Genomic DNA, 15,359 nt, shown 5'->3' on the forward strand with positions numbered 1-15,359 from the left:
GGTCCTGGAGAGAATACCCTTACGTTGCCCACAGTGACACAGTTTATGTCTTCTTTCTCCTTCTACTGTTGTTGAAGACAACTCCCAGCATCCGCTAACAATGAAAGGCTGTTAGGGAAAGCTACAGGTCAACTAAAGCTAAAAAGCTATAGGAAATAGTAAATAAGATGGCCAGACCTCTAAGCATAGCTGTGGATATCCAGGTTTATATTCTTTGTATTGGCTGATGCATGATGGCTCATATACCTAGTTCCTGTGCTCTAAACATTCATCCCATCTGTCATGTGAATTTAGGGGAAGGGCATGCTGACAGAGATGTATGAGCTTACTTGTGTCATTCCAATTTGTGGTAGCATCTCAGAATTCATTTAATTAATGGAATACACCACCCCCTCAGGACAGGTCATAAAACATAACTCCTACAATCATTTAACCCATTATAGGTTTCTGTCAGACAGCGGCTGCCTCTAATTTAATCAAAGCTTGTTCTATTCTGTGCATAACGCACCAATTTATTTGTTGCTGGATGCAGCTTTAATTAATATAACACACCGAGCGCTTCTTCCCACTGGCTCTCAGGAGCTCATCAGTTGTTTGTGTCACATGCGTCACATGTTATTGGATCAGTCATGTGGGATCACTGCTAAAGTGCAAAATATCAAGGCTTACTTACTTACAAAAGGCAACGTTGCCCAAATACTCATTCTCCGCAGTCACCATCAGCTTTATGTCAAAGAACACATCATTAGAAAGTGCATTCTACAGTTCTTTCTGGGATAAAAATGCGGGCTGGCTTCCGTTTCGAAGCTTTTATTCCTGTTGACCTCAAAATGTTATTATTGGTACAGCCTGACTGGCATGTCTTACTTCACAAAGGTATGCTGCATTAGTCCTCCGCAATACAGAAAAGCTATGAAGGCACTGAATAATAGCAGACACCAAACGTCTTCAATAAAAAGTCAATATTTCGCTGTGACATCTTTATAATTACCAGTTCATGTGGCACTTTTCAATTGCTGAGTGCTTTACAATTATACTCTAGGACCACTCATAAAACCACTTCTGGTAATTTAAAACTTCATCCATCAGAGAAGTGGGGACAAGATAAGGTATCACTGGCTTAAAGGCTGAATGATGCCCTTTATTGCTATTTTACAGCAGAAAGCAGAAATATACAAACTAAAATAGAACCCACAAACCTCCGGATCAATTTTAAAGTGAGACCAATGCTCCGATACACATGTTGCCCATGAATCAGAGGCCTTTACCTAACATTTATCATAACTTTTTAGATAATAACACAAAGGTTACTTTCAGGCCCTGAGCACTGCCCAAAATGTGGCACCAAAGCAAATGATATTGCACCTGTTTTACTTGCAGTCATTTGAAAACTTGCTTTGTACAATTATATCAGTATGTGTATGACCAGCTTAAAATTTCTAGTTTGACAGATACAGAATTTAAATGTAAAAAAAAAAAAGTTTCACTTTATGGTGCTACTGCTCCTTTTAAGTGGCTTGGCAGACTTGAAGGAATACTGTAATCGGAAAACATGTATTTTTCAAAAAGCATCAGTTAATAGAGCTTCCCCAGCAGAATCCTGCATTGAAATTCAATTTTTCAAAAGCACAAAAAGATTTTTTTATATTTAATTTTTAAAATTTCACATGGGGCTAGCCATATTCTTTGTTTCCCAGGGTGCCACAGCCACATGACCTGTGCTCTGATAAAACTTCAGTCACACTTTATGCTGCACTGCAAGTTAGAGTGGTATCACTCAAAAGTGTAAACACTGTAATTTAGAAATAAAAAGTATACCATAAATATCATGACAGAATCCATTTAAGTTTGTTACAAAATATATTTGATCCAGATTGTAACATCTATGATAGAATTTGATATTTTAAGATACTATTGCTTGTTTATTTGGCAGCATATTTTCCGATTCTGTTACAGAAACATGTACATGTTGTGCCTATTCCTTTATATAAATATTATGGGAAAAGTTCTTACATACTGCACAACCATGATAGATAATGACAATATTTTCAATAAGCTGACCTCTACAGGAAATGTTGGTATCATTTCAGCAGACTATTACTGGCTTGTAAGTTACCAAATCAGTTTGAAGGAATAAGCACCCTTGGTATTACTTACAAATAAAGTGCCGTCTTTAGGAAGATTTAGGAGTCTTCAGGCACCTTTATTTTTACCTGTGTCAACTATTACTGTCAGCTCATGTGAAGGTCAATGTAAAATGCATTACTAATGCATTAGAGAGTAAAATCAATGAGCACGGCACTGTCAGCGAACCAGAAGATGAGGTTCAAGGGCTAAGACTCTGTTGCAGAAGAAGGTAAACAGAGATGATTCAGCTGGAGTGGAAATGTGAGAGGCTGGCTGTGTGGGAGATTTAGCGGCATTGAGCTTGCAGGGGCCCATTGGAAGGAGCAGAACATGATCAAGCAACAATTTCTTAACTGGTATTGAAGTATTAGAGAAGACAAAAAGGATAAAGCACATGCACTATTCAGTTTTAATGACAAAAAAAAACTAATAAGGCTATATTGTAAGCTCTTTTGAGCAGGGCCCTTTCATTGGTTATCAGTTGTATGTAATTTGCACGTGTTCACCAGTTTATTCAGGGCCGGATTTGAGAATAGGGCAACCCGAGTGTATTTTAGTGTACTAAGCACTAAGCGATTGCTATATTATTTTAACACTTTTCACCTTAGGGCAAAGAGGGCACTTGCTCAAACCCCCAGAATCTGTGCTCTGCCCTCACCTTTGGGAAAATAAAGCAAATAAATGTACAAGATATTTTGTCCAGATGCATCAGAGCTGTCTAACCTGCAGACTCACCTGAATCCCACTGACATGCATAGGATGATGCCAGTAAGAGCACAACAAGTACCGTAATCTGCAATTTGGAACCACAGACCACATTTACATACATGTGCTCCTCAGCCAGCTGGATGTTCTGGCCTTCAGCGGTGATGCCTTAATGGCGTGTGTTCATAAATAAGAGAGGAAAGGCATGATTCTGGGACAAAACCTGAACCATGAAACAGCAATTCTGGTCATAGGGGCCTGTAGGGGTATGTTCCATCAGTGATCTATAATGAAGGCAGACAATCTGGGCAAGGAATAAAGGGCGGTAACTAATAATCATTACAGTCATTGTGTTACTGAGACTGAGAACAATAGCAGTGGGCAGTACTCAGGACGATCCAGCCAAGATGTTGGGTCAAATCCAACGGATTGTATATAGGGGCCCATGCAGAACAACTGTAATAAGACATCCATGGACTGACACAGTCTTTCACTATCAGGGTTATCAAGCTTTTCCAATCAATATCTGACCAAACTCCAGTGTGATATCAGTCAGAGATTCTGTTACTGGGCCCCATACATGGGACAATAATCTATCAATTTAGTCAGGAGTGAGCCAGCTGGCAGTCTGTCTGAGGGTTAAACATTAAACATTATCCAAATTTCTGTCACATTTAGGAAACCTTTAGATAGCAGAGGTAGTGTTAGCAGAAATGCTACAATATCAGTCCTGCTGTCCTGATTATTGGTTGCTCACAAAGCTGTTCCTTTTTACTTTGTCTAACCAATCAGTGTCAGACTGGTCCGTCGGGATACCGGGATAATTCCCACTGGGCCCTCCTGCACCTAACCATTTGCTCTCTTATGCCTTTATTATGGACATTACCTATTTCTTTAAGCAGGCAGGATTTATAAGCAGTACTGTTAATGAAAATGACCTGTGTAGATGTAGCAATCAGGGCCCCAGCAGCCCACTGAATTCTACTTAATTACAAAACAAAAAGACAATATATGCCCTGGCTTCAGTGACTTGCCATAGGCAACTGGATAAGAGCCCTTGTATAAAGCTGAAAGAAGAAATTAAGTTTTATAAGGTACTACTGGTTTTGGGTAGACATCAGCTAGACAAATAGGTGAAAATATATTTCTACGTATTCTGTGTAAACTGATTGACTGCCAAGGATGCATTATATGGTATGTTATGAGATACTAAGGAGTCAGCCATTCCTATAAGGTACAAAAACAAAACATGTAATAATATGTATGACATCTGAGCCAACACACTAAAAACTACAATTTTCTCTGTGAAGAAGTGGTGAGTTTTAAAATGTGAAGTAAAAAAAAATTGGAAAGAAAAAGAAAAGATATTCTGCAAGGGCAGCGAAGAGATAAGAAAGCAACTGAAGGATTTGAATCATCTTTTTCAAAGCGACAAGCTTTTGAGGCACAGAACGCTTGCATATTATTGTATGTATAGAGAAACTTTCATGCTGTTTCCATGAAAGACAATCCCACCCATAAAGATATAGTCATCCCTGGTACTAATAACACTTTCAGAACTTTTCACTACAAAGAATTCCTAAAATAATAGATTTTTCATGCTAATTTTTTTTCATACTATCTTTTCCTTCTCAGTATCAACACTGTGTAATTGGAACTGATCTAGGTGATAGTATAGACAATGACTGAAATCATTATTTGGTTATATAGCAATACCATAGAACGCTGAGAAAAGGCAATTAAAAATAATATATACTATAGATTTTTTATACAGGTATCGGACCCCTTATCCGGAAACCCATTATCCAGAAAGCTCTGAATTACGGCATGCCCGTCTCCCATAGACTCCATTTTAATCAAATAATTCAGAATTTTAAAACTGATTTCCTTTTTCTCTGTAGAAATAAAACAGAACCTTTTAATTGATTCCAACTAAGATATAATTAATCCTTATTGGATGCAAAACAATCCTATTGGGTTTAATTAATGATTTATTGATTTTTTAGTAGACTTAAGGTACTGAGATCCAAATTACGGAAAGACCCCCTATCCGGAATACCCTTGGTCCCGAGCATTCTGGATAATGGGTCCCATACCTGTATTAATATAATGCCAAAGGCTCGAGCAATCATAATTTTTTTTTCTGAAGGTTTATGGGATTAAATGCAATAAGAGGAATGTTGCACCCAGATCCTAACTATTTCAGGTATAAACTAAATACAAAATATTTCAGTGGCATTTTGCTGATGATAGTAGACACAATGACTCTTGTCATTATTTGGTTATGTAGCAGTATAATGAAAATTAAAGGCATATTTCGGTGGTATTTTTCAGGTGATAGTATAGTACAGAATATGAATTCCAGTTGGGAACAAGCTTAAGTAATACTCTATGACATCTCTTTCAATAGGCCAGCATATATTTCCATGGAGACAGAAATGCGAATACTCAAGAAAATAATGCCGTGGCAGACAATAAAAGGACAACAGGGTGAAATATTCTTGAACTTGCAAGTTTATATCATACTTTGCTGGCTTTCACATAGATATTTCTTTTTTCACTACAGCACTAATAGAAATTATAGTAAAATCTCAGACCTTTATTATACAATCAGTGATTTAAACCTAATGGCCTGATTCAATAGTGGGGGCTTCATTTGCAAGCATGTTCAAGCCCCTGATCCTCCCAAACTATTTTCATATACATCCAAACTTTCCCCTCCATTTCCGCCTAAACTCCACCCCTTGGACCCAAGCACTTCATCCCCTCACTTTGACTGGGCCCAAACCCGTTTGTCCTGCCCTCATGGTGGCCCTGTATCCATTCACATAACTGAAATGGAAAAATTAAGATAATTAAATTCTATATGACTATTCTGACATCTCAGCAGTTCTTCAGGAGAGATTAATTACTGGGCCACTAGAGTAATAACAATGCTATTAATGCTTTTTCCTGAGGTGGGAAGGACTCATAAACTGCCACACCATAAATCAATGTTTTGTCAGAGAAGAGAGAAGTTTTCTAGGCATCCACCTTGTTTGTTTATAAAAGCAGCTTTATTCCTAATTAATGAGGCCGTCACGGCGGATTGTCAAGCCTTCTGTTTCTGGCATGCAGGCTGACAGTCTTGGAGATTGGCTGGAATTTCTAACACTTTCCCTTTTATTCGCTTCCCAGTGTCTCTAACAGTTGAACAATTAACATTGTATTTTAACTAGAAAAATCATAGAAAATAGATAATAGCAAATCGATTTATTTAGGGAGCTCCCTAACTGCCCATAGAGCCATTAAAATAACAATAAAGGAGCTTGTTGGAATAAGACTTTCGTAATGGATATTCATAGTGCCGATCTGAATGAACCCGTGCCCTGAATATGATAGCTGGAGAGAAGAGACAGACATAAAGTAGGAGGAGGAGGTGTTACATGGAACATAAAAGGGTAATATAATATTCCAATTAACTACCAGCGTGCATGCGGTATAAACACAAATGTGTACTGACCTGAAAGCAAATTGGTGTAATTATGAATAGAATTAGTAGAACCCACACATAGCTGAGAATAACCTGCTCTAAATTTCCTAATAAATCAAACCATTCTCAGGGACTATTTGCTTTCACACATGCTAACCTGGCAAGTGAGCAGACTACAGGCTGACAAGTGAAGGGCTGCAGTTCTACTGGAATAATGGATAACATTGGGCCCTATACAAGCAGTGTGATGCCCACACATTCTGAAAAACACACAGCAGGGCAGAAAAGCATTATATGATGTTCTTAAAGAGTTAACTAATCATAACATAACAAAAATCCTCATTTGACTTTAGAATGAACACAAAATACCTTTTTAATAACAGTGAAATTAGCTATAGCACCATACTAAAACCAATAATAATAGAAATTGCAGGGAATTTTTAAAACCATTTAGCAGTTGAGAGACGCAAACTAAATTATGAAATTTTCTAATTATTCCAGGCGGATACTAAATGGTAATGCTGAAGCACAGAGGAAAGCTTTCCCTGCCAAGTTTAACATGTATAAAAGGCCATTTTCCAAGGTGACCCGTTATTGTGTATTTTAATGGAGTGCGCCATTTGCACCAAAAATACATCCTCTACATAGGAACTTGGTTTAATTTTACCTTCTTTCTGTCAACTGGTGAATAGAAAAAAAATGATTTAAGCTTATTCTGCATCAGTATGAAAATAACAGTTATTAAATTATTTATTAATTGTACGCTCATCTTCCAACAGGAACCCCTCTGCCCTCGCATATTTGAGAATAGTGCCCAGTATTTAGCTAATTAACCAATGCAATTACTCTGACTTTTTTGTTAATCTAAATTATGCGTTAACTGTTTTTACTATGGCATAAATACTTGCATTAGCGAGAGTGTGTGTATATACACATACAACATATACATACATATGCACATAGCAGCTGCTGTCAAATATAGAGCTATGTTCAGTTACCAAGGTAACCTTGACTATGCTTAAATATTACAGAAGAAAGTAAAATATTTATTACTGTATCCTTTATTTCTTATAATATATACATTTCAGTGACTTGAGTGACACAAGTGACATTGTTATACATTACTAAATGCTGTTTATAAAGATGTATTTTACAGTTTATTAATTTGTGGCTTTTTATGTATTACATATAACTGCACAACACAAAGCCTCATTTCTTGCACTGTTTTGTGTAGATGTCTCTCTATTAAGTTCAGCCCTTCAGTGTATCCCCAGCATCACTGACCCACTTTAGACAAAAAAAAAAAAACCCCATCACCACGTCTTTTTTTTCTGTATCACGTATGTATACATATATACAATGCCTTGCTAAATTATTTAGACTCTTGAACATTTTGAAGAATAACAAATTTACACAAATGTAATTCTGTGTTTTAGAGCACTGAAACTCAAATTAGAATGTTAATGTGACATTGTTTTATTGCTGAATCACATTTTAATATCTTACAACATTTCAACAAAAACTGTTTTAAATCTTTTGGATGTAAGTCTATACTGACTTTGTATGGTGTTTGTGAGTGTTTTGGGTCCATTCTCCCAGGCAGATTTGCTCCAGGCTGTTCAGTTAGTGTGAATATGTGTGTATACCTTTAGCTTCTAAGCAGGTTCAGTTTCTCTCCTAGTGTCTCCCTATATTTGCACCATTCATTCTTTTATTCAACAGGGTGCCAAGCTACTGCTACTAAAAAGCAGCCCCATTCAGGAGCTGATACTGCCAGTATCATTTTTCCCGGAAGGCATGGTGTTTTGAAGATCCGAGTAGTATTGCTTGACCTTTGGACAAAAAGCTCTACCTTGTCCATTTGGCCAAGGACTCCACATGGTTCTTTTTGAGTAATGGCTTCTTTTTTCCCCTTCATCCTAGTTAAATCCTGAAGAATTCTTGATGACTGCCTCACCTACTAAATTCTACTGTTTCTTCAAAGAGATTGTTGGCCTTTGTATGGCTTCTCTGACAAATCTCCTTGTTTGCTCAGAGAATTTTAAGGATTAACATTTCCAAGAAAATGCAGTGCTTCTGCAACATGGGGTAGATCGGCACAGATAGGTGCTTTCTCTACTGGCATTTCAGGCTGTTAATTATGTATACAAAGCCAAATTCTAAGCAACATTTCAGTTAGTCTTCATTATTTGAATTTTATAGTTTTTGAACTATTTGCCTTTATCTTGTAAGGGCTGTGACACACGGGGAGATTAGTCGCCACGCCACAAATCTCCTTGTCACGGGTGACTTATTTCATCGAAATGCCATCCCACCGGCTAGAATGTAAATCGCAGGTGGACTGGCATACGCAGCGTGTCAATTTTCTCCACCCACCAGAGATTTACATTTGGGCATTTCGGGGAGATTTGTCGCATGCCAACTAATCTCCCCGTGTGTCACAGTCCTAACTCTTTGCAGCTTTTAAATGGGGGTCACTGAGTCAAATTCTATTGCTCTGTGAGGCTACAGTTTAATTGTTATTGTTACTTTATATTATTCATTTTTCTATTCAGGGCCACTCCTATTCATATATTAGTCTTTCATTCAAACCACACCCTGGTTGCTAAGGTAATTTGGATCCTAGCAACCAAATAGACGCTGAATCTTCAACCTGGAGAGCTGCTGAACAAACACCTGAAATAATTAAAAAACTACAAATAATATAAAATGAAGGCCAATTGCAAATCGTCTTAGAATATTACTCTCTCTATCATACTAAAAGTTATCTCAAAGGTGGACAACCCCTTTAACCCGAGGCTTCTGTTTCACAGTTGTTCTTCAGACAAAATCACTTTTAACTATGTGGTTTCTAGCCAGAAAAATGTTGCAGAACTTATGCAAACAGCATTTCTTCAGCTTAACATAATGCCATGTCACTTTAAAAATCTTCATTCAGTGCAGGATTTGTTATTAATACAATAATAAGCAAGAACTGGTCAAGGTTCTGAGTACTTCTGCAAGGCACTGTACATATATAAATGACTTAAAAACATACATACCTAACATATATTTTAGCATGTGTGTTTTAATACGGATAAATATCAATATGTACATACATAAAACGCTAGTCCTGGATATCCTACACAGTATTCTGCATAACAGATACCATGACTATATTTGCTTATGTAAAATAATATCTATGGACAAAAAAAATTGCCTTCAATTACATCAGTGCAATTTGCACCACTGCAGTAACCTATTTGCACACATTTGACTGATTTAAAATTTGCACACTAAATGCAATGTACGTTCAACTTCATACAGAACCACAGCCTAGCTAGATTATGAAGGGCTAGGGGGACACTTTAGAGCAGGGATTCCCAACCTTTTTTACTCACGAGCTACATTTAAATGGAAAAAGTGTTATACACCTTGTTTATAAACAGATATAAAAATGTACCTGGGGTTCCAAATAAGAGCTAGGATTGGCTATTTGGTAGCCCCATGTGAACTGGCAGCCTACAGGAGTCTGTTTGCAGTACATTGGGTTTTTATGAAACCAAAATTTGCCTCCAAGCCAGAAATTCAAAAATAAGAACCTTTTTTAAGGCCACTGGGACATGTTTCTCAGTAGCCGCTGGTTGGGGATCACTTGATGCTTTAGAGAAACAATCAGGAATTTAGCCATATCCCTGGATGAAAAATGTACTGGGATTTCAGTCACATCCCTGAATGCAATTCTGGTTTCAGTGTATCCTCACAAACATACATACACTTTTTATCTTTTTTTTTTTTTTTCCTGTGTAGTAAACATGATACGGTTATCACCATGTACTTTTTGTATTATATTCTCCATAAAACCCATTAAAATATATTTCTCTTTATAAGCTTGAATGAGATTTGATGCAATAATAAGCGAGTTCCCAAGATACCAATATTACCTAAAATACTAAAATCCAAATCTCTTTCTAGGGAGAAGCCCAGCACACAAGCAAAGCAAAGCCAGAGACAGTCACTAGGGAGCGTCTACAAACAAATGCACAGAACATAGCCTATCGACACTCTGTGAGGGATACAGTTCTATTCTGTGGGGATGAACATCAGTTACAGTAAGTTTGTCTCACATATAATTGGCAGAATTCAGCAAAATCAGCACACCCAAGGGCCTCGGGCTATTCATGCTGACAGAATAGAACAGTGATTAAGCGATAGCAATCTGGAGAAATATGATTTTATTATATCTCTTTCACACTCATCAAAAGCATCATGGTAGGATAATTTCTAATGAGAGAAGTACAGGACTTCAATATTTAATGGCTTCTCCATATGTCAACTTCACAGGTTGCTATTTGCCTTGATTCTAGAAACCCAACACGTACGTTCCACATTGTATTAAATACAATTTAAAGCGCCTGTGATTTTTGTGGTCTCATATTTTGGGCTGTGCATCAATTTTAACTCATACTCATTCATTTAAAGGGAAACTTCACCCAAACAGAGCCTTTCCATGATTTTTAATGTAATAATGGTTTGGAAGCGTTACTTTTTGAAGTAACAGATTACAGTGATATTGGGGGTTTCTGTTTTGTAAAAATGATGGTAATTTTGGTTAGGAAGCTGGAGTTCAACTTTATATAAACATAAACTATGGCTGTTATATTATAAGACATTTTCACCAACAGGTGTGAAAACAATTATTGACTCTAGTTACAGGTAAGTCCCTGCCAAATCTTTTTAAGCTATGATGTAGGTACATACACTTGCCACTTTTTCCTATTGATGATACAGTAAAAAGTGGATTCTGCAGAATGTACTGGTTATGTAGCATTCATTAGGGAGCCTTGTATTTAATTCTACCTTGAGCAGATTATAAGTACAGAGCACTGAATGGTCCTCATGCTGAGAATGATGCAAATAAAGTAGAAAGAATGTGCTAAAGAAATGTTTTTCCCACCAAAAGATATAAGCAAAGACAGTATGTGCTTTCAAACAAGTTGGACACAACCATCTGGGAATAAGGTCTTTTGCATGTATACAGATAAACTCTAAGTTTAGTATTCCACACATGGTAAAAGTTCTTGGTGCTTCTGAAGACTTTAAAAAATTAAGTTTCTGGGGAAGGACCAAGATTCCACTTCTGCAGGTCTGAGCCATCTGATTTTTGTTTGCATTATTATTAAACTAAGAAATAATCATATACTGAAAAACTGACCACAACCTTTATGACCTAGTAAAATGGCCAATAGCTTTGCATATCTATGCATAAGCACTAGTTTGAATCGAAATATTCGTTCAAAACAACTTACTCAGTATACCTGAGAGTTTAAACTACTGCTATAATCACTAATACAAACAGTCATCTAGCAATATAAAAATAATGTGATGAGACACAAAAGAGATGACAGATAAGGGTAGGTGGATCTGAGCAGACTACTAAAGACAGTGTTTTGGGGGAGTGAGAAATAAGAGCTAATCTTAGCAATGACAGAGTGGAGGGAGGGAGGGAGACTGAGGAGAGAGATGAAAGGAAAAAACATGAAATAAAACAGGGTGACAGGGCAAGGACCCATTTTTAAGCAAAATTCCGGGTCACGCAGAATTTAATGCAGCTTCTGAAAGAACTGCACTGTAATAAAAGATAAATTAGTTGCAATTATCTGGGGTCATGAGGAAGCAGTGGCTGCTATTACCAATAACGCATGGTACAGGGGGAAGCAAGTCTCAGAGGTGTTAGGTGCCAGTAGGGCTACATCTTGGCTGCTTTTTATATTGCCAAACAAAACAGAGGAATACAATAGCTCTTGGAAAGTGGTCTACTATTATACTGTATGTAGGCCTTGTAGGCCTGGTCCAATTGTTATGTTTTATCAAGGTTAGAACAGATCAGAGACATCCAAACTACAGCCCTCTAACTGTTCTTAAAAATAGCTGAAGGGCCGCACGTGCATCCTTAGTACAGATATTACCCACAACCTTTTTCCTTCTAGTAAGGGAACAAAGATCCTAATAAGAAATTACTGACCATGCTATAGCAATAATTAGAAATTACAATATATATTAGTTAATAAATATATATATAATATATATATATAGATAATAAATATACTGGACAAGCACAACAGGATTGCCAAGCACAAAAGCTATTAGAAGTGATTAGCTAAACTGCAGAATAATGTTATATTAGCAAAAGTGAATGTCTATCTGGGAAAAGTGCTTACTTGTGAGATTTCCCAAAAGACTGAAAAACAAAGAAAATAAATACAGGAAAAACATGAGTCGCATCAGTGAAATCCTAATTTACTTAAATATCCTCTCTTGCTGATTGTTTATTGCAATACTATAGATGCCTGACACCCTTTATCAATCATTGTCCATCTGGTAAGGCCTACACCAAGGTCATTTAATGGAACTGCATTAGCGTGCAGCATTGATCTACTTAAGAAAATGATTACCCTGATGGTAACCATATTAGCAATGATTGCACCAATCCTTTTCCCAATAACTTCCCCTTTGTGTACTCACCATCTTGTAGAGTTGGCTGAGCATTAGGGACAGGGCCAGGTTTATCTGAAAAGAAAAAAACAAAGTGGCATCAGAATAGTAAACATGGTCATGTGGAAATATTTATCTGAATAGATAACAGCACAACTTCTTACTATCTAATATGGTAACCCTTCACTTCTTGATCAGAAGGTGATGGTCTGCTGGGTGATGGGAAACATATTCCATTTTAGCCTACTGACAGTCAACACATAAAATACTGCAATTTGAATGCTAGATTGGAGAAGTCAAACCTGCACACTAAAATTCCCAGATACTCCTAGAACAGGGGTCCCCAAACTTTTTTTCCCATTAGCAACACACTAATGTAAAAACTTTTGGAGAGCCACATAAGCGAGAAAAAAATTCTTGGGAATGACAAAGAAGTGCTGTGATAGGCTAATTGGTAGCCCCATGTGGACTGCTAGTCTGCAGGAATAGGCTAGTAGGAGTAAACCTGTGTCCTTATGCCTCCAAATTTTGCCTTTAAGCCATGAGTTTAAAAACTGGCACTTACTTTGAGGCCACTGGGAGCAACATCAATGGAAGTGGTAAGGAACATGTTGCTCACGAGCCACTGGTTGGGGATACCTGCCCTAAGCACATTCCCAGGTTTGCTCATCCTGGAGTTATTATTTTTTCCAAAAGGGCAGATGCCACTATGTGACCATAAATGTCAATGGATACTATAAGCCATAATTAATATTTGTATTAAGCCTTCATGTACATTTACAGGTATGGAGTCTATTATCCAGAACATCCAAATTCGTATTTAGAAAACCCCAAGCCCCAAGCATTGGAGATAACAGATGCACTGGCTCTCACAATTTGTTTATGCAGTTTAACAAAAAAAAGAAAGGGGCCGGGGGGGTGTGTGCAATGTAAAACATGCACAGCGGATTCCTGAGCATTCTCACAGGTGAAAGCATGCAAAAGAGTAAAGAACTGTTTAAAGCGCACCCTGTGCATTAGAAGCACAGAATAAAGGGCATCCCGTTGCTCTTTCAAACCTAGAAGCATCAACCTGAGGACAATACGGCTGATTGGAATTATATCCCATATTAGAGAAATGAAACCAGTTCAGCAGAAAAATAAAATTACTTGTGTACCGTTTACTGAACACACTGCTGAGCCAATGCAAGTGCGAGACGGCTAAAAACCTATGCTTAGTACGTTAAGCAGCAAACCATGGCTTGCCCACAGCTCAGTTTTCATTAAACCCCTTTGTATATGGTAAGTCAGCTATGTACTGCCCTACTGGGAAAAAAATGGAAACATCATGATGAACTGCTGGTTTAATCAGTTTTACTTGGACATATCCTGTGCAGAGGGGTATTTGCATATTATGAGTATTTATATGCGTACTAGCCTACATATATTATCAAGTCATAAAAGAATATGTAAAATCTTTAATCAGGAGAGCAATGAGAATGAGGAGGAATTTATTATGGCTACATGCCCATGTTAGTATCTTAATATCAATATGATATATAGGGAGCAAAAGGAATTTCCAAGCTAAACGTCACATTACATCAAACAAAATGAGTTAATATCCTGGGTGGATTATTAGTACAGATTTGGTATATATGATCCAGAATGTTGGGCATCTGGGGTTTTCTTGTTATGGAGTCTTTTTGTAATGTGGAGCACACCTTAAGTCTATAGTTACAAGATAGATTTATGGCAATTTAGTTACCATTAAGAAATAAGGATAAGGAAAAACAAATCCATAAAAATAGGATAATAGATAATCACTGTAATCTTGATAAAAGATCCTATACTTAAATATCTTAAAAGCTTCTGGCTGTATTGAGCCCTTAAATGCACTTTTATGGCCCCTTTTAATACACTTTTAATACAGCCCATCAATATGGGGTATACACACTACGTGAAATACACTGGTATGAAGTGGTTCAACAAGTCGGTTATCAGGTATATACATAAGTCTAAACTTATGAACAGGACACAGCAGTTGTATTATACTGAATGGGGTGGAATACGATGCCCCAGCCAAGAGGTTCAGGTAGATTGCAGTAATATTGACATAACAGGTAGAATTTTGAATATATTCATCTAACAATGTGCAGATGCTAAATACATTATTACCTCCTTTGAATAAAGAATTTATGTGGAAATATAATATCTGTTATGGGGCTTGCATCCCTATATGTTCATGGTAAAATGGAAACACAAAATAGGGTCAAATACACTTTTGCTATTCATCTATAAGCCAATATTATGATAGTGGGGTATAACTTCTTTTATACTTTATCTCTAACAACTACCCAGTGATTGCTGGTAATTGAAGAAATAACAGAAGTCAACTTGCATTAGACAATCCTCAATATTACCTCTTTACATTCAACCTCTCACACACTTTCATATTGCAGAGAAGGAGGGACAGATATTTAATCAAATGGAATTTCAGTATATTTCACTGTAACTCTTTCAGAGCTGGTGTGCTTGGCACAAACCAATGTTGTGCAATCTGTGCAGATCCACAGCACAGCGCCTTAGGGATCTTTCTGGCGGT

At 37.1% G+C, this 15,359-nt stretch overlaps 1 protein-coding gene across 7 annotated transcripts in view; it reads right to left on the minus strand.

The window, feature by feature from the left end:
• The window catches only part of agrn (agrin), a 241,681-nt gene that overhangs the window by 123,295 nt on the left and 103,027 nt on the right, over positions 1-15,359 (minus strand). For all 7 annotated transcript variants that reach the window (XM_012967110.3, XM_018096015.2, XM_018096012.2 and 4 more), the window contains one exon: positions 12,809-12,853. In XM_012967110.3, coding sequence (XP_012822564.1) covers positions 12,809-12,853 — 45 coding nt within the window. The remainder of the gene's footprint in view (positions 1-12,808; positions 12,854-15,359) is intronic.

This window comes from Xenopus tropicalis, chromosome 7 (assembly GCF_000004195.4).
Source record: "Xenopus tropicalis strain Nigerian chromosome 7, UCB_Xtro_10.0, whole genome shotgun sequence".
Classification (NCBI taxonomy): domain Eukaryota; kingdom Metazoa; phylum Chordata; class Amphibia; order Anura; family Pipidae; genus Xenopus; species Xenopus tropicalis.